General features: G+C 38.8%; 2 protein-coding genes across 3 annotated transcripts in view; one reads left to right on the top strand and one right to left on the bottom strand.

Moving 5' to 3' along the window:
* The window catches only part of myom2b (myomesin 2b), a 31,259-nt gene extending 17,610 nt beyond the window's left edge, over positions 1–13,649 (bottom strand). The window contains exons 1-15 of one of the 2 annotated variants that reach the window (XM_087170784.1): positions 13,545–13,649; positions 10,687–10,790; positions 7,592–7,649; positions 7,190–7,344; positions 6,851–6,937; positions 3,846–3,934; positions 3,536–3,586; positions 3,188–3,352; positions 2,627–2,788; positions 2,249–2,390; positions 1,590–1,789; positions 1,038–1,091; positions 785–912; positions 317–500; positions 24–198 (exon numbers count right to left, since the gene is read on the bottom strand). In XM_087170784.1, coding sequence (XP_087026910.1) covers positions 24–198; positions 317–500; positions 785–912; positions 1,038–1,091; positions 1,590–1,789; positions 2,249–2,390; positions 2,627–2,788; positions 3,188–3,352; positions 3,536–3,586; positions 3,846–3,934; positions 6,851–6,937; positions 7,190–7,344; positions 7,592–7,649; positions 10,687–10,769 — 1,733 coding nt within the window. In that variant the 5' untranslated portion in view covers positions 10,770–10,790; positions 13,545–13,649. The remainder of the gene's footprint in view (positions 1–23; positions 199–316; positions 501–784; positions 913–1,037; positions 1,092–1,589; positions 1,790–2,248; positions 2,391–2,626; positions 2,789–3,187; positions 3,353–3,535; positions 3,587–3,845; positions 3,935–6,850; positions 6,938–7,189; positions 7,345–7,591; positions 7,650–10,686; positions 10,791–13,544) is intronic. The other variant, XM_087170785.1, reaches the window with a different exon arrangement.
* Positions 13,650–16,520: 2,871 nt separating this feature from the next.
* rnaset2 (ribonuclease T2) lies at positions 16,521–22,698 on the top strand. Its single transcript, XM_023395292.2, has 10 exons — positions 16,521–16,675; positions 17,794–17,871; positions 18,057–18,111; positions 19,283–19,332; positions 19,727–19,784; positions 20,003–20,067; positions 20,412–20,525; positions 20,752–20,797; positions 20,961–21,035; positions 21,207–22,698. Exons 2-10 carry the CDS (start codon positions 17,801–17,803, stop codon positions 21,375–21,377), a joined length of 705 nt encoding a protein of 234 aa, XP_023251060.1. The 5' UTR covers positions 16,521–16,675; positions 17,794–17,800; the 3' UTR covers positions 21,378–22,698.
* Positions 22,699–24,025: the final 1,327 nt, after the last annotated feature.

Below are 24,025 nucleotides of genomic sequence, written 5' to 3'. Positions count from 1 at the left end.
TTATTGTTTGGCTAAAAACATACCTGGTGCTCTTGTGAGGCTTGTGATTGGCCGAGGTCCAGTCTTTGGACCCCTTCACACATTGGTCAATGTAGTAGCCAATCAGATTGTTGGGTTCTTTTGGAGGAGCCCACTGGATGAGGACGGAGGTGTCTGTTTCCGTTGTAGCAATCACCTGACCGGGAGCTGATGGCACACCTGAAGACAGCAAAGAAATAACAATGAACGATCATTACAGTGGCAATAATAATGATAAATGTTTAAAATATGGACTGAATCTACACTTGTGCAGTGAGTGAAATGGACAGACACAGACCTTTCAGTTCCTGAGTCTCAATAGGTCCCGTCGGCTCTGATGGCTCACTGATTCCATACATATTGGCAGACAAAACTCTGAACTTGTAGTGTTTGCCCTCTGCCAGGTCAAAGACGGCATAACGTGGTGATCGAATAGGGACCTGAGTGTTAACACGCTGCCACGCTTCACTGTCTGCCATGGACTGTGGGGACAGACAAATTATGGTGTTTCACACAAAAGATCAACAATGTTTCTTTCAGTTTTAGAGATTGAATTAATATTGTTGGACCAAATACAGCAGGGTACTGAGTACAGTGTAAACATTTAAAATGTTTTCTGGTTATGTCTATTATATTTGTTCTGAGGAGAGAGAGGAGTACCACACATTTAGCATGAACTTAAACTACTAATGAGATGCACAAGTAGTATTCACAATGTAGTTTCAAACAGTCAAGACAGTGGTGGTGGTAAAACAGTATTTATTACCTTTTCTATATAGTACCACATGGGAGCCTTGCTGGAATATGCAGGAGCTTTCCAGCTCAGAACTACATACGTCCTGTCTGTCTCTGAGGCATGAATTCTTGATGGAACACCTGGAGGCTTTCCCTCAGCTACACAGACACACACACATATACACACGGATTATTATTTATATATATATATATATACATTAAACATTAGAATCCATATCTAGTAATATATCTAGATTAGTTTTAACTGGAATTGGAAAACTCACCTTCAACTTCATCATGGTAAGACACAACATCCAGTTTTCCTCCAAGCTTTTTGGCTACAGGAAAATAAAAGATATGATCATCAATCTGCTCCAAGTTAATATTGAAGTTACTTCACGTAGATTTCAGATATGAATTTGTATCAGCTGGGTTAATTTACAACAAAAACATATATCATATAAAATAACTGGAGTAACAGGAACCTATTATTTCCTGTGTGTCAAAATTTTACTTTTGTTTGTTTTTCTCTTGGAAAAGCATATTAAAGCGAAAGAAAAAGTGTGTTTGTTTTGAATAATATGTGGATACAAACATGCATGAAGTGGCTTTATGATAAACTACCTCTGAGTTACGTCAGTGGAAGAAAATAGCAAAACATACATTTTTAATATAATGTCAGAAACAACAACTTTATATTCATGCCATCATCCACAAACAGCACTGACATTTGGCATGTCACTGACAACAGAATACGTTTATCTACGTTTGTCTACAAATGATGGATTATAAAAGGCAAGGATGACATTTCTCGATACGAATCCAGTTAAACTTACCATGAAGCCTCTCAAACTCAGTGGGGTCCAGGGCAGCGATAGGATCAGACATGCGGGATGGTTTGCTGATTCCATGGGAGTTGACAGCTCTGACTCTGAAGTAGTAGGAGTGTCCTTCAAACAGCCCAGACACTGGGTATTTACAGATCTTAATGGGGTGGTCATTGCATTGGGTCCAGTTTTCAGTACCAACTTCGCATCTATAAAATTTGATTAAAAACAAAAAGGAGAAAAGAGAAGAGGGGTTCAGAAGAGGAGAAGACAACATGTTGCATGAATGGTTTTGATTAAAAATGAGGAAATAAAGTGAACTGTTGTTTTTAAAAGATATGAAAACGATGGCAAGCAGAGCTCATGCAGTTTAGGCTCCTGTGTACTGTACATTAATTATCCAAGTGTGTTCAAGTTTGGATAGGGTAAAATGTGAGTGACAAAATAAGTCAAAATTTGGCTTAGCTGTAAAATGCCCAGAGAAAATCTTAAGAGGAATGAGGGAGTAGCAGTATAATGAAAATGGATGGATTGTCTATCACTAGAAACAGTAATCCCGTCATTTGTACAGATAGTCAGGGAAACTCTATATTATGATTTACAGTAATCAGTTTGTCTTTATGTTGGTCAGTTTATCTATTTATGTTGTTTATATGAGTAACTCCTACTTGTCCACAAAGTATCCCAGGATTGGACCCTCTGTGGTGGTATTAGGAGGCTTCCATGACACAATGACATAGTCTCTATTGGCATCGTGGATCTTGAGGTCCATAGGAGCACCAGGTGCAGCAGGGACTGGAGGAGGACCATCTACACAGCAGGTGACAGGGTGGCATTGTTATTATAATCATGTTATATTTAAGTAATATTTTAAATAAGTATAGTAACAGAGTTCTGTAAAATCCACAAAAGACAACAAATCAATGAAAGAAAAACCCCAGTATGCTTCAGAGTTCATATTTGAACCACTCTTTTGACATAAGCTTATCATTTCCTTTAAAGATATCAACTTCTCATAGACTACCCAGTCATCTAGCAAACCTCACCTGCAACAGAGACAAATGCGCTGTGTTCTGCGGTGCCTCCTTTAGTGACCATACGGAGTGTGTAGAGGCCTTCATCGTCTTTGTAGAGATTGGGAAGATTCAAGGTGGTGACTCCTCTGCCAGTTTCAATCTTCACCCACTTAGAATCAAACAGACGAGTGTCTAGAAATGAGACAGGATCCTGAGTTGAGTGTCATTACATAATTCTTATAAACCTCTGTGCTAAGCTGCTAAAACTAACTCTATATTTCTGTAAATTACACATAAGGTCTGGTTGCATATATCAGTTTGAATATGAAAGATTAATCTTTTACAAATTTCTTTTATACCTCATAGGACGTTTGTGTAATGTCTACAGGCACACGCATAGCAAATCAAGCTTCTCATTTAACCACTCTCAGCATAATTAATTTGCAGTAAAAATAGTAACCGTAAAATTTTCCCATTTGTCCACAGCATGTCGACTAGACTGGATTGGGTAGTCGCCATGGTAGCCAGTATATATTACTAGCATTTATAGGGTAATTACCTCATCATAAAATGTTACTTTATAACAATTACCATCTCTATACCACTGTGCCTCAGGCTGCAGGTTGGCCAGGTTGGGGTTCAGGGTCATGGTAGCAGACAGAGTGGCAGATTCTCCCTCGGAAGCAAACACTGGCCCAAACTTCTCCAGAAAAGTAATTTTGATTTTAGTGTAGTGGATCTTGGGAAGCATGGCAGCTGAGAGACAGGGGAAAGGAAGAAACAGAGAACAAGAGAGAGGTGGAAATAGGACAGGTAATAACAGTAACAGCTTGTTGCATCACTTTGAAAAGATATAAATAATGTAAGGCTTAGCAGTGGTGCTGATTCTGACATTTCTGGACACACCTGGATGGAAATGGAGGTAATCATGATGCTTACCTGTGAAAGGCAACCATGCGTATGGACAGGACTCTTCTTCCTCCTTGAGGCCTACATGATTCAAAAGCAAACATACCATCATCAGCAGCAGCTAGTTGTAATAATAAAAAAAGCTAGTGAACAAGCAGACAGATGGTAACAGATGGTGGTACTGGAAGACTGGCAGCCTAAAGGTACAGTTAAAGATCTAAGGGCCTCAGATAAATGTGATGTGTCCAGAAATAAATGCGTGTTTAGTTAAGTAGTTTGACTGGATCATAAAACATCACACTACAACATTAGACCCAGGTAATTGGATAGAAGGACTTACGCTTAACAATGATGGAGGCCTGAGAAGAAGCCTGTCCATGGTTGTTACCAGCAACAGCGGTGTACTGCGCTGTATCATCAGTTGAGCATCTATAAAAACACAATTTAGGTATTCCACGTCAATAAACCCATCAGGATTCTCACAGACTCTTGTTTGTATTGTATTTTGATCAAAAGGTTGGAAATGAAAATAGCCAGCATACCAGATGTAGGCTACTGTATATCCATGAGGATATGCTCTAATATGGCTACATCACCTACTGATGTAATGCCAGTTTGGGTTTGCTTTTCAAGGTGTATGAAACTAATTCACCAAATGAGCAATAATTTCCCACATTTATGCATTATGTTGCCAGGGACAGTAAGCAGCTGAGGGGGCACAGCAGAGATCGAGCAAAGCCCCTGTTCACATATACAGTAGAACCTGCAACCTGCTGGGTTCAGTTATCCGGAGAAGGTATTGGTTTTTTCCCGGGGACAGGGAATTGGACAGTTAATTCTATATGAAACAATAAGTTTCTTCTTCTCAAAAAAATGTATTTTAAAATCACATCTGCTGCTGCAACAGGCATGCCATGAGTTGCAGGATGTAATGCATTGGAATACTGTATGTCTTTTGTGATTTGGAACTTGCTTTATTTAGAGCTCATATTTGCATTGGAATGTTGTTGTTGCTTCTGTCCCCTCTAGGGCTATATGTCACAGATGCTTGAAAAGTCAAAAAGATGAGAGACATACTGTATGTAGACATAAAGACAGAAGGTGTATTTATAGTTCTACACAAAGGAGTGAAGAAGCACATTCAGTTGCTGCCATCGCCATGCCACATGTAACCACACTTTGGGGCTACAGCAGTTATGGAAAAACTAGTCAGTTTGGACCTCCTCTGTTTTCTCCTACAAGTTTCTGATGCCGTTAAAAGTACAAGTTAAAAGTAAGTTTAACATTAAACAAGTTGAAGAAATGTTCATTCATCTTCTCTTCAGTAATACACACCTAACAAAACCATTGGCGCCTCTCACCCTGATTGCCCCCCTCTATCACAGTAACCTCCTATTTGGTAATGAGATAAGGCCAAATAGGAGTTCCTTGGATAAAACTGCAGTTCTACAAGTATGCATGTAGTCCCCCATTGGTCTTCGTGGTGCTATCCATGGGTGAAATATGACACTGGACTGTAAATCAAAACCTATGTCATAGGTACGGATGACAGGACTGCCATTAACCCCTTGTGTCAAGTATAAGCTAGATTAAGAGGCACATGAGCGCTGCTACAGAAGCCAAAGTCACGTTCCTTTCTCACATTCATTATATGCCACACATTCATGGTTTGAAGAACAACCTCAGCCTCTTGAGTTTAATCTCTTCCTTCTTTCATTATCTCTTTATCCTCCAGTCTCCTCATCTTTCTCTCCCTCCCTGAATCTCTTGCTTACCCTGATGCTCCTCTCACCAATTTTCCCACAACCTCATATTACACCAGTATGATCTAACATGGGGACATTTCTACCTGTGCAGAGTGCATAGGCAGGTGTAATCATAAGGAGATGATTTTGACATCATTTGCAGAAGTGACTACAGTGAGGAGCTGAGGGACAGTACCAAATGTATTCTTGTTTTGAATCATAATAACATTCAGGAAATACTTCATATACACAGAAATGTTGCACCGGTGCAGCTGTGTGTGTGAGGGTGTGCACAGGAATGTCATGGTGTAAGGATCCAAGATCGACACGCTCGGGGAGAGGGATTCTGCAGTTTCTCTCTGTCATGAGTCTATCTTAAAGTTTCCACAAGCTGCTGATAATTTCAAAGAGATTTATTTAAGATCTAACTGCTTTTTTGAAAAACTTGAATACCACCCCAAGCATATAAGTTTTAGACAATTTTTGGCTGATAAAATACTGTTTCAGACTATTCCAACCTCTTACGGGGTTCATGGAGCTGAGGAGCATTAACCTAAAATATTTAAGAAGTAAGTGAGTTTCATTGTGGGTTCAGCTGTATGTAAGTAACAGACAGAAGGAACTAGAGGTGATTGGATCCGAGGAAAGAGTGATGACTGAAAGAATCCTGGAGTATCATGTGGCACTGAGGTCAGCACTTGAACAGCTGAGCTTCCTAAGACTTGAGGGAGAGCGGGACATGCTCTTGTCCCATATACAGTAACCACAGCCTACCCACACAGTCAGTCAGCTGACTCTGATGTCATTACTCTAGTCTGAATTTGTGTGCAGATCCTGATGGGATTGGCAGGAGAAATGGTTCTGATGGTTCATGACGTAGTCTTGAGCCAGACAATTGGGCAGTCGGAGGCCCAAGTGTGCAGGAATCATGAATAAGTTATGTGTAGCTGTAAATTATGAATTACAAACCGAGTAAAAGGAGTAAATGGACAATATTAGTTAAAAACACGTTGTAGAATTTTCATTGCACACAAGCAAACTGTAGTTTCTCACAAAAATTAATTGTATCCTTAAAAGCCCAACAAACATTTAATGCATTAACATTTGGCAAATTGTTTTAAATATTTAGACACCAGCATAGTTTACATCAGCCTGTAGTGTTCTTTTTATTCTCCTCAGTGCATCATTACCTTTAGTAGTGCACTTGTACCACACAAACTGTTACTGCTCTCTGCAGTTGAAACAAATGTGTAACATATTCCCTGAAAGCTGGTGTGCACACAGTATAACACAAAACACAATTAGGGTTTTCTCAAGTGATTTAGTATTGCAAATGCAATAAGTTGAGGGCCTTCCAAGTGACAGGTTAAAAAAAGAAGAATGGTCAAAATCAGTGGAGCAGAGGCTGAGATATCCTGATGTTTAATCCCTACTACAAGTCAAACTTTAAGGATCATTAGACCTTTTCTGCCTGTTCTGACACATAAACTGACCCTCATGAGTAAAATAAGTTCCTCTTTAATATGAAAATCTAGGCTATTTCTCAAGTGGCAGAACACCTGTTAAATAATTTTAAAGTCTGTGTTTGAACTCACTTTACCTTAGGATCTCCAGAGAATGGATTCCACCTATGGATTCAGCCAGGTACCTTCCAGAGGACATGTCCAGGATCAAACCATCTTTATACCTGAAATAGAGGAGAATTACAGCATCAAAGCAAGACATGTGGAGCCCTAATAGAAAATGTTCTTATCATCACTACTGCGATCAATAATATTATATCTAAGAAAAAAAGATACAGTAGACTTCTTTCATGAAATACTGTAAGGTTGTGCTACTGTTATGTTTGATACATTTAGCCAAAAAAAAAGGAACCTTTAATTCATAGGGTATACTGTATCTTGTTAATTTTAACATTAAATCTTGAGTTCTTACTCACCATTTTACAATAGGCATGGGGAAGCCCTCAACAGTACAAAAGAGTTTGACTGAAGTGTTTTCAAACACAGTGTGGGATCTGAGTCTGACCAGGAACTTTGGTCCCCTGATCATGGGCTCCTCACGCACATATTTGTCCGACATCTTTGTCCTTACCTAGAAAGGTAATCAAGGATACAAATTCATATTAAACATAGTATAATACTCAGTACTCACACGCACCGTATTGGCTTATCGCCTTACATTATTATTGTTCTAATTATTAATATCAATGTGGTTTTATCATAAACACCTACCACAAACACCAGAAACTACCATTACATTGATAAAAGCTTGTAGTGACATACAAATTTCATCCAATGTTTATATGCAAGTCTGGATCGTGTGTTTTATTGATTCTTACCACTTCCTGGATGCGAGCATGTGTTTTGTGCTCATATCTTTCTTCCATCGCCGCAGAGCTAAAAAAAAAGACAGTAAGTCAGTTTCAGAGAAATAATGTTTTACCTTGTACATAGGCTCAGAATTGAGTAAATTCATGAAATTATGGGATTTTGAATTTGTACCTATTTAGTATGTAAATACTCTAAGACTATAACATTTATTAGCCTCATGTAAGAGTGTATCTCTGCCCAAAAAAACCTTTACAGTAGGTAAAATAAATTGATAACTATGTGTGTGAAAAATGCCTTGTGCTGTTGAGGATGTATGGTGCATGTGGGCAGCAGTTATGCAGGTGCCTGCTAGTCCAAATAACAGGCTGTATGCTGTCTGTGTCCAGTGACAGAGCCAAGAATGTGACACCACATATTTTCTTTCTAATTACATAACCATGAAAATAGTTTAATGAAAGACTTGGAACATGAAAGCTGAAAGCTTCCACTGAAATTTGCAGTTAAACCAATCTCAGCTAATACTTGCTATAACATAGGCTGCTATACCCCAACCGCACACCCACGAAGACTTAGGAAGTGGCACTCTGACAAGTTTAGAGGCTGTTTTATGCTGAATTCCATCCATCCATCTATCAGCTGTACCGCCTATCCTTGAGGGCTCCGGTGGGGGAGCGCTTAGTGCCAGTCCCAGCTGACACTGAGCAAGAGGCGGGGTATGCACTTGACGGCTCGCCAGTCTATCAAAGGGGTGACACATAGGAGACAAATAACCATGCACATTCACACCTACGGACAGTTTAGTCTCGCCAATTAACTTAACCTGCGCTAACTGTGGGAGGAAGCGACAGAACCCACACAGGCGGGAGGAAAGCAGGCAAACTCCACACAGAAAGGCCCTGACACCAGCATAAGACAAGAGAATGTGTCGAGTAGCTCAGTTGGTTGAGCATCCGCCCCATATGTAGAGGCTCAGGTCCTAGCTGCAGTTGGCCCCGGTTCGAGTCCTGCATCGGACAGCCCTTTGCTGCATGTCATTCCCCTTCTCTCTGCCTCCCCATTTCCTGTCTCTCTCTACTGCACTGTCAATAAAGGCATAAAAGGCCCCAAAAAATAATTAAAAAAAAGAATGTGAACCTGGTTGTAAAGAATGCAGGACACTTTCGCAGGGACAGTAAAGAACAGCCTCCCTGATTCAGCCTGACCTTACACAGCAGATGTGGTTGACATCAGAGAGCCGTGAACACCACAACGAAAAGCTTTTTCAAGCAACATTTGGTGTTCAAGAGATTGTAGTCTCATATAAAATAAATATTCAACTTACAAAGGCATATGACCTGCCTTTGTAAGTTGCAAGAACAACTGTTGTCCATTTGGAGAGCCATTTTTGTCATGACCCATTGTGACTGACAGCTGTTCTTTTTTGTGCATCGCCAAATCCCATATTCAGCAGACTATGCCACTGAAGGCCCAACCCATGAGAGATTGCCCCAGAGCTGACATCTGGCTGGTTGTCTGCGAGCTTGAGATTGTCATCAGGAGAGATACGGCCAGTAGTGGGAAGCTCTGAGTCTGTGTCTTTCATTACTGTTGTCCATGAAGCATTCAGGCCAGTAGTCATTCCACTTCTGCAACCAGAAAAGAGAACAGCGTGTCCTGCGGTCCAGAAAATGACGGGAAGTGTGTGTTTTGGTGCAGCAGTTTTCGTGATGATCTGATGCTGTGATGAGACCAAGGCAAGGAGCGGCAATTTTACATATTGAAGAACACAAAGCCATTCTTGACCAAAAGAAATTGTCAAAAGTTTTTGTGTTTCAAGTGGATGCCAGGTGACAGACATTTACACAGCCTGTTGGATTTTGTGAGGGTTCATCTTATTTTAGGATGTAACTAAAATGCAAATTTCAGTGTGCTGCTATAGAGAGGAAAGTGAGTAAACCTATGTGAATAGAACAATGTTCGCCCAGAGAACTAGGAAAGAGTGTATTTGAAGCAAATTAAAAAAAAAAAAAATCTCTAGTGATTGTGTAAATGTGCCAGAAATGTTTGAGGATACAACAGTTAACATGTCATTGTTCAGGGCACATCACACACATAAGCTTCATACTTACTTGAGTTTGAAATTTGGTTAGGAAATAAGCTTTATACAGCAGGAGCACTCCCACACCATTAGAAAAAAGAATCTAGCATTTATAATTTAACACTTTGTTAAAATTATTAAGTCGTCATTCCAGAGAACATCAGACTTGTGTGGTGGTTAGCTGCTTATTAGCAAAAATAAAACAGAAGCAAGAAAAAGTGAGCAGAGACAAGAATAAGATACTTGAAGTGATAAGTACAGACATGAAGAACAGCAGCCAGAATACCTGTTGACACTCCTTTTAAAACACACACACAAACATACACAGAAACACTAAACAAACAACAAACAAACTAAAACCCACCACCACACTCCCTAGAACTGACATCAGCCAGTTTGTTACAGGTTGTTACAATGTCATTAAAATCCAAACTTAACATTTGCTATTTTTCTACATAATCTCATTCTCATCTTCCCAGAGAGCCCTGGTTTAAAATTAGTAAAGCCAATCCAGTTTATTATTATTACCTTTATTATACCATTAAAACCACTATGATGTTTTGTATTGTATCAATGGAAAAGGCATCAGTAGCTTTGACCTTCATTAAAACTGTGCAGGTCACTCACTCACAGTTCTGTGCATTGCAAATAGTAGTAATTGTAGTGTTTTAACAGAGCACAGTTGGGTGTTTTTGACTTTTGCATAGTAGCCAATAACAAATCAATTTATAAAAAAAAAAAAAGCCCTGATATAGATTTAAAAGATGAACGTGTGAAAAATACGTCCACATATTCAGCTTGGTTCAGCTTGGCCAGCTGACAGTTAGTTTGGTCTTGATGTTAGCCTAATGTTAACCAGGTTAGCCTTACTATTACGTGTTACTATAACATGGCTGAATTTGTAAGTTTAGCAGTGACAAAGCTTACTACTGTTACAGTACTTCTATTAGTATAATATTAGAACTACGCAAGTCCTGCATTAGCTTAATGTATTAGTTGTAATTGTTGTTAGAGTCTGTCCTGTACCTGCTGTATTCTTTAACCACATATCGGCTCTGTTTGTGGTGGTACTCATGGTTGTAATTCCCACGTTTGATCCACACTGACATGATGACACTGTAGATACGGACCTGTTGGACCAGCAACACACACACAAACACACACACACATACACAAATTCTAAACAAAATACAGTATATTTCCACCTTCAAGTCAGACCAGCAACAGTGACACCAACACACACAAACACGAGGGCTACCAACCCTTAAGGATTATGCTGTGAAATGTAAGGAAGAAAAGACATGGTTCATTATGTAGAGGAGCATTTGGAGCATTTGGCAGCAAAATGCTGTCTTTCTCTGTGTTAATGACTCTATGCTTTGCAACAATGTTTGGCAACAATAATGAGCGGTATATTTGTTTTTACTGCCTCATCACCAGAAAGAAAAGCCCTCCAGGAATTTAGCCACATATAGCTGTCACACACCCAAACACACACATGCTCACAAACAAGGCAGTCTTACTGGCAGCTTCAGCAATGACAAGGTGACACTATACTGATTTAAAGACCAACACATACACACATGAACGTATGCATAAACAAAAGGCATGGATGTTGACTATTGTTGGACCAGTAATGTACTTGAACCACAACGGACAGTGCAGCCGCACCAAAGATTGTCCTTCAAGATTCAGCACTAGCACTTACTGTATATTTTATTTATAACAGTGGTGGACTGTAAATATTGTCATTTACCACTTTCCACAAGACAAGTATATGAAACAAAGCAATTAAACATTGAAGGATAGTGATGGAGTGTGAGCTCTGTGAAAGTATAGGTCTCTTCATAACAAGTTTCTATTATTCACAAAACCTGGACGAGCAGCAAAACTGAGACATAACATAGCATGATTGCCACACTGATGATATTACTACTGGTACAAAAAGAAAGGAAAGAAAGAAAGAAAGGCTGCCACACAGACATATTACTGACAGTTAACTTTCTTCAAATGTGTCATCAACTTTTGGCTATCTCACGGCTGTTTGCAGCAGTCTTTTGAATTCCTCCAATATTAAAAAACAAAATTACCCAGCAGGTATAAAGGCCTTCTTTCTCACTGAGCATTTTAGAAAGTGCATCCCTCATTTTTATAGCATTCCATAGATTAAGAAACAGAACAATCACCTTGATTTGCACCACATACACGAAAGTATATAAAAATTGAAAAAAAAAGTTTGTAAGGTGACATACCACACTAGCAGTACATGAGTCTCCACTTTACTGTCCACAGTATCACACTACATAACCAAGGCCATCTTCACCCCTTAAGCAATGATAGACATTTTGATTACATGCATATTTACACTCTGCTTAGCATTGGGGGCATCTTCATAGTTAAACAGTAAAGGAGTTATGTAATGAAATCTACTTTCCGGTGATGACAGCTTTCCATTTCCAAATGATTTGTACTCTTTCTTATTAGGTGGACCTCTTACAGTGCAGTCACCAAAGCGAGAGTATAACTTTGTCTTACATCATGCACATATCAGGAAACATAATTGCCTTACATCACCTAAATCTTCAGAGACTAGAAATAAGGTCACATGAAACATGAAGCGATTTCCCCTGCCCTGCCTCACCCTGAACGCTACTGAGACGTGCTGCATTGGCAAAGACATTCCTTCCTCCACAACTTTGAAACACTCTCCCCAGCTTCAGGGTCACTATAACTATAGCCAAAGCCATGTTTGACTCACTTTTAATGTCCCAAAACTGTCAATCAAGCAGTCAGTCAAGCAGATAGATTACACCATAACGCTCTAAACCCTGACCTCTAACCTCTGACTCCTTAATCAGTAATGACTGTTAACTCCCTGGCTGAATCATGTGGTTGTGCAGCAGAAGAGTTTAGATTAAAATATGATGATTACTCTTTTATATGTCCAAGTTCATACCCATTCACATGGATGCATAGTTGCCACTGAAAAGGTCAGTATCACTAATGCTATGAATAATTTTAGAAATTCAGGTAAACATTAAAGAAACGAAATGGTTTACAATGAAAGACCAAAACAACACAAATAAGAAGACATTGTGCTCCCAAAATAAATAGGCAGTAAACTACAGACAGGAGTATTCTGGTCCCAACCGTCCTACACCTACACCCCAGTAGCTGTCCTCTGCCTCTGTCAGTCTGGCCAATACCAAATGACACCTGAGCTGCTCTCTCTGTAACAGTAAACCTGTAAAATTCTCAACCATAACCGTGCAAACCTCTATAATTCTGTAGCTTGATCACGAACAGTTGCTATTCAGATTACTTGAGCTCTAACTAGTGACAAGGAATAATAATGTCCATTTTCATCTTCATTCAATGTCCATTAAAGTTTCTTAATTTAAGAGGAAAGATTTGTTAGTGAGCATAAGGTCAGTACAATAAAAGTTCCAGAGGCACACACCAGCAATTTGTCCAATGAAGCAGCAGTCCCATGTGTCCCTACCAAGTTTGTCTCTCTTCTCTGAGTCCATTTTAACCAATTGCCAGTGTTACTATGATAAACACATACACATAGCTGCTGTCTCTCTTGTCCCAGACAAGACAATTACTGTCATTATTCTCAAAACACTGGTTATCCCATTGATTCCAACTGATTTGCTTGACATCCTTTTTAACTCATAAATCCTATCTTTCATCACTTTGAGTATTATGAGCTTGGTGAGGAGCCATACACCATCCCCTGGCCGTGCCCTAATCTGCTCTCTATACCTCCATCCCACTGATCCCACCTGCTACACTTGGGTTTGAAATAAAAAGTAGATGAAAAAGCTGAGGAGATATGACGGATGGCAATAGAAAACTGAATAAAAACTGATTTTTCTTACCCCTTGAGATTTCCTTTGCAGTGACTTCAGTTGACAGCCTGAATCCACAGGGAGTCAGCCTAAACCAAGTACCAGGCCAGCACCCGTCTCCAACCGACCCCCACCTACCTCTCCCCGAAGCCTTATAAGGAGAGAGCTGCCTATATATAACCAGTATCCTTCAAGACTCAGGGTTGCTAGAATTAGTGAATTATTTGATTAACAGACTTCATCCATTACAGTTTTTAGTGGAAGCCATGTCAGCGCAACTGCTGGTTTCTGGCATGTGATCTTACCAACTGATGCTCAACAGCTGGTTATTCAAGTGTACCATCTGATCTAGACAATACAAACAACCCGACCATGGTGATGTTATGGGGGGTGGGGGGTGAGGGGCATTTACAAGCTGTTTTTTTAGCTCTATGGAATAGGAAGCAATATGGTGAGCGTTCTCAAGTACCGGTTTAACAGCGGGCTGGTCACATTTATTTCTCCCAAACCACAATGGCACAGCTATTGAATAACAAAACATATTTAGACAGCATTTCAGAGTTTATACAACGTGCACCATCACACTCCTAAAAAAATCTGTTTTAAACTGAATTTTGCAAAGGCAGCATACACTCAAGTGGCAGTTTATTAGGTACACCCAGCTAAAACCTAATACAGTCTGATACAACAGTCCTGCAATAAATTCTCCCCTCATGAAGGTTTTGATGTTTAGTTTTTAATGAAATAGTTTTAGACAGGTGTTGAGTTAACTGTGTGATTTTGGAGGTGTGGTTTGTGGTGCTGTTGAACTTTATTGCATTATACAGAGAGGTGTTTCTGTTATTTAGCCTAAATGGGTGGACAAAATAATATAAACATCCTTCTGTATAATGCGGTACAATTCAACAGTGCTGCATAGCCCCAGTACACAGCTTTTTCATTTATACAGTTAAATCTATCTGGACTTTAGATATTGCTGAAGTCGCTCTCCAAGATCTTTCTCCCTCTGCACTCAGAAACGTCTTGAGACACTGTGTCGCATGCTGAACTTTGGCCAGAGCCTATTTATAAAACTAGCTACAGTTACAGCTAGACTATTCCTGACAGTGGAGGAGCTGTGAAACACATTTCACATCTGAGGTGAAATTATATGATGGGAAAACATGGAGTTATATTTGAGAAAAGGAAAGAGAGAGCGTGGCAGGGTGAGGGGTTGGAGAGGACTGTATGATGTGTGAGTGACGCAGACGGACAGAAAAGTGTGAAAGAGAGAAATGGGCGACAGGAGTTTTTTCGGGAATAAATATACAGAGGCTGACCTTCACCAGAAACAAAACTCAGGATCCTCGGTTTTTGGACTTACAAGGTCCCATCCCCATCACCTACCCAATAATATTTGACATTTTTACATGAGCAAGATTAAATTCCAAATAATGTGATATATGCTTGAAAATTAGAAATACAACGTTCATTAAAAGCATGAGGTTAGCATTTTGTTCAGAGATTAGAGAAAGGGACAGGTCACCTGGAGTCAGCTAGGCCCTGTGTTAAAAACCAAATAGGCACAGGAGACATATAACTTGTTCATAATGAAGCTTGAATGTCTTACAAAAGGTTTATAAACATCAATCAGTCAAGAGTCATTGTTCCCCCTTTCACTATTGTAATCTTTGTTTTCTCTTTTTTGCACCTTGGTGTGTGTGTGTGTGTGTGTGTGTGTGTGTGTGTGTGTGTGTGTGTGTGTGTGTGTGTGTGTGTGTGTGTTTGTGGTAAAAACAGGATTGACATCTGTCTGTGGTTGAAAAGAGCCCCCTATTGGTCATGTGGTAGTACACTTTCTAACCGAAGCCCAGTGATAATTTTAGTACATTATGTTTCTGGCTGACAGTGAGATGCTGGTGAGCTAGGACTACAGGGTAATACAACCAATGAAGAAAAAGCTTTGCAAAAAAAAAAAAAAAAGCCTACAATCAATATCTGTTTCTTCCAATTGGATATTATGAAATTTTGATTATTCCAGTTAGTTTTTGACATTGCAGTCCCTGGAGACAGAGCAAGATGAATTCTCTAATTTAACCGTCATGACATGCTTAATTTTACACATCAGCTTATAATGAGTCATTATTTAAAAGGAACCCCTGGGCACTTCATACATTTAATAAGTCAGGCCTGTCCGATTAACTTTAAATTAAGAATCATTAGTGCATAGCACTTCACAAAGTGAAATGTCCGACTGAATATTTGTCTTCAATTGAAGAAAGATGAAGAAGGCATACAGTAGGCTACATTTAGTTGACTGTTTCTGTAAAATACCATATAGAATACATCAATTTCATCACACACAAGAATTATTTTGATCTTGGATTTTTCTGTTGAGCTTAGAGGCAAAGAGGAGGGAAGCTTACCAGATATTACAGGGACTGTAAAATTAATGCACAGAGTAACCCAAAAATTCAAATTCAAAGCTATAATCATTTTATTTTGTGTTATTCAGTTGATGAACACCCTGTTAAAATAACTGGCTAGAAATTAAGTCTCTTTTCACCTCGTTGACTCTATGAATACAGCTTCACTTATGCTTCACTGAAGCTGTTCACAGAATTGTCGTTAGGCACAGTCTTTCCAAAACCATTTATATTGTGTTTTTTTGTGTTTTTTTGAGAGAATTGATAAATCTGTCAGATCTGAATTACTGATCTCCAGAGCTGATGGCGCTGTAATAAATCTTTATGATAATTGCGATATGAAACTAAATGTAACAACAACATGACCTAAACTTATTATTAATAAACCCCACTGAGTTTAATTGTACAATGCACAGCCACTTTCTGAAAGGGGCGATCGCACACTTTTACATCAACGAACCTTCTTTCAAAACATCAGTACAATGCCTCGGTATAGGGAGCAGCCGGTGGGATCAAAGCATTAGAACAAGCAACCCACTCATGTCTAGCACGTGATGACGCATGACGTCTGCGGCGCATACGATTGGCTGAGCTGACAGGTAGGTAGTGAAGCGGTTGGTTGTGGGACATAAACAACAGCCTTGGTACTGTATCCTGAGTATATGCGCTAACCGTGTTAACTGATCTTATTAAATGAGAGACTGCCTGGCGTCCGGAAAATAGTACGATTTTTTGTTGCAACATATCCGGCACAAGGTGAGGCCAGTATAAAGAATATATTTATGAAAACCAACCGTGGTTCAGTTTTACTAACTGGACGCTGTTGCTTGTTAACGTGGTTTGCCGTGACTCAGGAGTCGATAGTTCAGTTTGCTAATGTTTAACCCCCCATTATGTCGAGTTTTGACCTCAGCACATTAAGCGTTTTCACAAATGTTTGTACGTACTCAAGGTTTTAGATGAAGTTACAGAAAAACATGTTAATGTTTTGTGCCTGAACGTTTACTTCAAAGTCGCCCGTTGACATCTGTTAACTTATGCGCTAAATCGACCGGGCAGGTCAGACCTTTCCTCAAAATGTCTTTAAAAACAGTCCCACAAACATACACGTGATTTTGTTGTACACCAGTTCTTCTTTTCCTACATTTGCTGCATTGTGAACTGCACTGCAGTGTTGAAAGAGCAGCTATAAGACGTAGATAAACACTGTAAGTCTTCGGTATTGTTGCTGACTTTGCTGCTTGATGCAGGGCACGTCCTCCGCGGTTTGTGTGGTGTCGTATTGCCACAGACTGCACATTTACACCATGATAGATCTTTAGCCTGAGTTAACACATATTAGCACATCTTGAGAACTTTCTATTTGTCCCAGTCACTGTTGTCAGTTTCAGAATTAGGTCATGATACTGCAGCATGTTTTGTCAACAGAGTCGTCTCCTCGATGACTGATGGGAATTAGGGGAATATTTGCTAAAATGGCTCAGTTAACATGTGCAGGCATGATGTTTCAAATGCATGCAATGTTGTTGTTTTGTGCATCTGAGGGAGAGACTGCTGGGTTAAAGGTTTTTTTCTGTATTACCTAATTAAGTGGTCACATGAAGTCGTCTTTGCTACTCACTTCCTCCAGTTAAAACCACTACCTGTTTTTCTCCTCTTTGTGTGCTCCTGCCTGCTCTTTCTAAGTGAACCAGTCAAACATCTACAGTTTTATAACACATGATTTAATCAAAATCCATGATTATAACAATTCATATTGGTGCAATGCACAAATTCTCCACAGACACAAATGTCTCTTCATTCTGTATGTGGTTTTAATGTGGATGTTATCAGAAACCTGGGGTTTTATTGACAAGTCTGTTATTTTGTTTTAGGTCAGACATGAGGCTCTGCTCACCTCTTCTGCTCTGCCTGGCAGCAACCCTGTCCTCTGCCTTTGTGATTTCATCCCCGTAAGTACAGCAAAATAATATATGTGTAGTGGAAGATGGTCTGATAAGTATCACTATTTTTTGCTTCCACATTTGTATGTCTATTAAATTCACATGTAGCTCAAAGTACATAATGTGTCATTGTCATGCTATATAAACAATAAACAAACTGGACTAAGAAATTATTGTATGTTTGTGTATTTCAGACACATGTGGACCAAACTGATCCTGACCCACCACTGGCCTAGCACCTTCTGCGTTGTGAGTGTCTCCCTGCCTTTACTTTTATTTGTTTATTTATTTATTTTTAAACATATTGACCTTTTTAAGGATACAATCAGCCAGATCACAGAACACAATTTGACATGTCACATGTCAGTTTAATACTTAAGTGAATCAAGATTAGTAGTGAAAGACAGTCTTCTGTTTCACTTGGTAATGTGATTAGTCAGGTTTCAGTTCTTACAGGTTAGACATGGGTTAAAATGAGTTCTGTATGCTGTGAAAACCCATTTTTTAAAAACAGAAATGACTTATTGTTTCTAGGCTATTTTGTATAGGTTGAGATTAAGAGTTAGCCTAATATACTGTATGTTGCGATAAATTAAGAGAAGTGTAACTAGATAACTATTTATCCAACAATTCAGATTAATTGTTGAATAACATAGTAACCATTTCTAAGATTGATATGTCCTCAGAATGTTACCAGTACACCACATCTCTCTCAACTTTTAGTCCCTAAATATCATATGATATCTGAGTCAACAGACTGGCTGTGTGTCAGCAGTCTGGTTTGATTAGTCCACATTGCATGTACGGTCACAAGAGTATGCAGTTTCAACTATCCCATAAACATGTGACCTACGTTCCTTATTTTGTGCTCTTGAACACACCCTTAGGTTTGCCGTTTAATTGTTTCAGGTCTCATTTTGTTTATTAATAGCTTGTATTCTCAGTCAAAGTTTTTGCTATGGCACTTTCGAATTTCTCAAATTGATTGTTCATTTCATCAATCACTTCAGTTATTGAGTACCATGTCACCTAACACACCTAAACTTTGATACTAAAATTAGAAAAAAGTGCTGGTATTTCTGTTTCCCTATATTAACTAAATACTTTTTTTTTTTTTTGTCAGACAAAACAATGAATTTAAGACATCATGGATTCCTGTCACTGAAAATCTTCATTATATTTGATATTTTATAGACAAAACAATTAGTTGATTCATCTAAGAATAATCAAAATGAATCAGTAGAAACAGTCATCAGTTGCAGCTCTAATAGTTACTCCCCAAAATTAAGGTTTTCATTTCTACCTTTGTTTTATTCTTGTACCTTCATTGGGGTTATGAAAGAGTTTTTTATTTCAGCCCAATGAGATACAGCCACCTGAGTCCAGATGGAGTAAAATACAATTTTTTTTCAAATTTCAGATGGAACATTGTCATCCCAACATTAGCTACTGGACACTACATGGACTGTGGTAAGTGTGTGTGTGTGTGTGTGTGTGTGTGTGTGTGTGTGTGTGTGTGTGTGTGTGTGTGTGTGTGTGTGTTTTAATCAGATAAGGGTGTGTTCTTGCCTTTTTTTCAGCATGGTAAATGTTACTTGTTACAACTACCTGAAAGGTATTACCACTTAAGAAAAGTGGTTACAAGTAAATGTATTTACTTTTGTTATTACAAAATGTTAAACATGTGTGGTATAAGAATAAAAGAGATATATTAAACTAACCTAATTAGGAAACTGAGTGCACCTAGTTGTACATTAAAATGGGAAGAAATGCAACACATGGCAGAACAGCATTTGAATCAGTCATCGTTGCTTTCATTGTTCATTGCTGCAGTGATGTCTAATATTGTGAATTTGTTTTCCAGGCCAGATAAAGGGATTGATTGCAACTCTTCATGGCATTTCAACTCTTCTCAAATAGAGGTATAATAATAGTCAGGCTGAGTGAGTCTTTATAATTAAGTGTAGAATTCAAAAATGTCTTTTATCTTCTTACTGTAATTGTTAAAACTCTCGATCTGTAGTTTAATTTATCAAGAAGAAAGAAAACAGGCATTGCACGACATGCATTTTCACCCTTTTTTCACGCTTTTCTCCAGACCAAATACCAAAAGATAAAACCAATGTGTTTTTGTTTTCAGGACCTGCTTCCTGACATGGAGAAAAGTTGGCCTGACTTGCTTCACCCCGCCTCTACTGGCTTCTGGTATTGTATTTATAATAGTGCTGATTGTAGTAGTAGAAGGATACAGTATATTTTACAGATATGTTTACTCTCTCTAAAGATGGGACTAGACTATGAGACTTTTAAAACTTTAATTTTAACTAACTTTATCTAACTTTATCTACATGATTACATTCATAGATGTCAGGAGCAAGAGACATAGATTCTAAACCGTTTCACACTATGAGCTGATATGTGTCAACTATCCATTCTTTCATTCCTATGTTTTATAGACCAGTAGAGATATTTAATTTGTACATTATAATACATTTGCACATTATAATAGTAAAACTCATTGCTACTTGTTTGTCTGTCTCTTTCAATAGGAAGTACGAGTGGCACAAACACGGTACATGTGCAGCCAGAGCGCCATCTCTGAATAGTCAACATAAATACTTCAGCAAGGCTCTGGAACTGTACCACAAAGTGGATATGGATGGGTATGGAATATGTACATGTGCACATACACCATACACCACTGTCTCATTTTCTAGTTCTTAGTATTGTCTTGATATTCCATTATTCCTGTCAACCCTGGGCATATTTGCTGCCCACAGTGTAGTTCACAGAAAGTGACTACTGTTATACTTATTTTCTTTTGTCATTTGGAGAAAAGCATCAACACTTCAAAGCCTCAAATGGAAATCTGTGTCTCTGTTATTATAGCATCCTGAGGAAGTTTGACATCATCCCTTCAGAAAAATACTACACAGTAGGTCTATTTATATTATAAACATCAAATTATAGTTTATTAGAATCTCAAGTAGTAGTGTTACGTAGCGATTAATCTGTGGTGTTAAAGTGCCTCATAATAATAATGTTGCAACTATTGTCTCTCACTTTTACTTTTCTCTCTGTTGCTAATGTGTCTGTAGTTTTCACAAATTGAAGGTGTCATAGAGAACTTCTACGGAGTTAAACCAAAGATCCAATGTATCCACCCATCAAAGGTATAAATATGTAATTTCATTCAGATAATGAAATTATAATTTGCTGTTTGTGTCTTGCATGGTCCTACTTGTCAGAAATATTTATATTCATTTTTGTGTCACATATAGCTGTGTTTCAGATGTTGGGACAGTCTGTTTGATTGTTAAATGGTATGTGTTTGTTTTTGACAGAATGCTGATGCCCAGATCTTGGGGCAGATTGAGATCTGTTTCAACCCTGACTTCACCCTCCTGGACTGTGAGAAACAGGGAAACTGGGACAAGCTCATGGCTGTTGACAAGGCATCTGGGTTCAGTGTGTGTGACCATGATAAGCCAGTTTACTACCCACCTCTTTCATGAAACACAAACGTGCAAACTGAAATGCAGCAGCTCACTACAACCATACATTTACACACTTTTACACAAAGACAGAAAATAAATGCTTTCTTTGTTTACCAGCCAACTGTACTGTAATTTAGGATACACACACACACACACACACACACACACACACACACACAGACACACAGACACACCTATTAACTATAATTTTATTTTTCTCAGGCTTCACATAAGCTATGACCACAGCTTTAATGATAATGTATGTCAAAAATAGCCTCACGCAATCAGTGTAGAATGAAAACATCCAACTTCATGAAAATGCTGGCTGGGACTAGTACTTGAAAATAATCACCTTTAAGTGCATTGTTCTTTTTATATCCTACAAAAACCAGGACACACAGACACACACTCCACTACTACGTAGCGCTTTAATGGCATTATGTCCCTTCCTGGCTGTACTAGTAGATGAGTCCAACAGTGCACAGCATGTTTTTCCAGGACACAACAAGAGACAAGAGCCTAGGTATTTGTATTTCTACAGGTGACTCTAAACTTCATTTTTTCATGATTTTGTAGGTGTCAAACCGCAGTGCATGTGTTGTGACTCTGCTGGCTGTATTTGTACCAGATTTGTGTGCTTATGTGCCACCTATTGATTGCCATCTTTTTCTCCTGGGGGTTGATTGGATTTTAGTTGTTACATAAATGCTTTTCAGCATTATAACTAAATTAATCCAATGCATCAAAAAAGAAAGTGTTCTAATATTGGGTAAGGTACATATTTTTGAGGGCTTTTAGGGAAAGGACCATCATTTTTAAACCCTCACTGCTGCTTTGTAACAACATCTACATCTTTTAGGCATTATAAACTAGAGGTAGTTATCATTAGCTACCCTGTGATGTTTGCCAAGTACATAAGACATTAGTCAGTGTTGTGCTATTGGCCTGGTTAGGTCTGTGTTGCTGAAAGATACTGTTATCACATTTGTTAGCTTAAAACTATATTACTTTCTTTATTTGCTTTCTAGTCTAAAAATAGTCTTTTTAGACTAGAAAGTAAATATATGGGTTATAGAATGAAAGCTACACTTTCTTTATGACCCATGGTTGCACATAGGTTCCACGCTCAGGATGTAGCAAATGTTTTGGTAAACACTATTTAATCTCCCCACAGATTTGTACAATGGCTTTTTCTGTTAGTGCTGTTTTGTTTTTACTATTTTTTTTGTAAAATGATTTTTGTAATCACAGCTACAGTGGACAAATGCTGTGGTTTTAAATTACTGAGATGAACATTTGTACTTAATGTCAATAAAACATTCAATATCTAGTCAGTCTACCCTGTAGTCATCAGTGAGTCATTATGTAACATGCAATATTGGTGAAGTGTATCTTTGTATTTTAATTTATGTAATTGAAAGTGAATCCAAACTATAAATAGAACTCGGTGAGTAAATACAGAAAAAGAAGTAAGAAGATGGTTTTGACGAGCATCTTCAGTCTGTCTTGCATGTAGTGTAATTTAGTATAGTAACAGTATTATATTTCAGTTCTGTCTGTCTTTCTGTACCCACTCTGTGTATGAATATTAATGTTGTGATCCCCTTACAGAGCCTTAATCCTACCGGCACAAAGACACCAGTCCATAATCCTGAATCTCCTCCCACAACACAGCACAGCAGATTGACTAAACACATCTGATTACATTTTCAATAGTGCTAAAATGCTTCGAAACTATGTGCCAGCTATACTCTAAATGTGGTCCAAATCCTGTCAAAACACATGCAAACAGCCCTATGAGCTCTGTCTTTAGTGACGTTCCAAGTCTGAGGATCACAGCTAAAACATAGGAGGTGATTTCACCTTGGATGAAGAATGTGAAACCATATTTTAAAGCCCAGGTCAATCATGGATGCTTGACCCAGGTAGAGCAGCAGTCCTGATTTACCCCCTGCTTTCATCTAAAAAAAATCTCCCCCATCTCTCCCACTTCCCGCTCTCTACTTCCTCTACCCCTCTCTCTCGGGGGGGGGGGGGGGGCATCACAGTTGCACCATGAGTGTGTTTGTGTGAATACAAAGGCCCCAAGAAGTAAACAAAAAACTGCAGCCATCTCATATCAATATCCTAGTAGATGTATGTGTGTGTGTGTGTGTGTGAAGAGCCTGCATGCACATGGGATTGGGTGTGGAAAGAATGTGTGCTATTTGGATTGTTGTGGAGTGGTTCAGGAGTCATTGCAGCACCGTTACAGCTGTTGCTCTGCCTGTCTGTCAAGAATCCAGAAAAATGAGACACTGTTTTGACAGAGAGAAAGAGAGACAGGTTTTATGGAAATACAGCCAGACAGACAGAAACGCTAACGGGCAAACAAGCAGCAAGGCAGGCAGGTTGATCAATAAATGGACACAGACAGACTGATTCAGTGGATGGCCACAGCAGCAGAGGTGTATTTATAGCCCAAACAAACCAGTGGGTGGAGAGAGAGAGGTAGTATGCTGTTTGCAGCACCTGTACGTCTGGGATATAAATAGAATAGAGACTCCCCCTCCCCTCTTCTGTTTTCTTTTTTGCTGTTGTGACCAACTGCTGATGAATCAACTTGACAGGCTATCTACCTGTTTGTGTGAATGGCAATGGCAAATGTTTGTCTGCTTGTGTTTGTG

Source organism: Seriola lalandi, unplaced genomic scaffold, assembly GCF_002814215.2.
Source record: "Seriola lalandi dorsalis isolate HSWRI2012SDOR001 ecotype SW California unplaced genomic scaffold, Sedor1 jcf7180002054959, whole genome shotgun sequence".
In the NCBI taxonomy this organism is placed as follows: domain Eukaryota; kingdom Metazoa; phylum Chordata; class Actinopteri; order Carangiformes; family Carangidae; genus Seriola; species Seriola lalandi.
The sequence above is the reverse complement of the archived record's forward strand: the minus strand, read 5'-3'. Positions and strand labels throughout refer to the sequence as shown.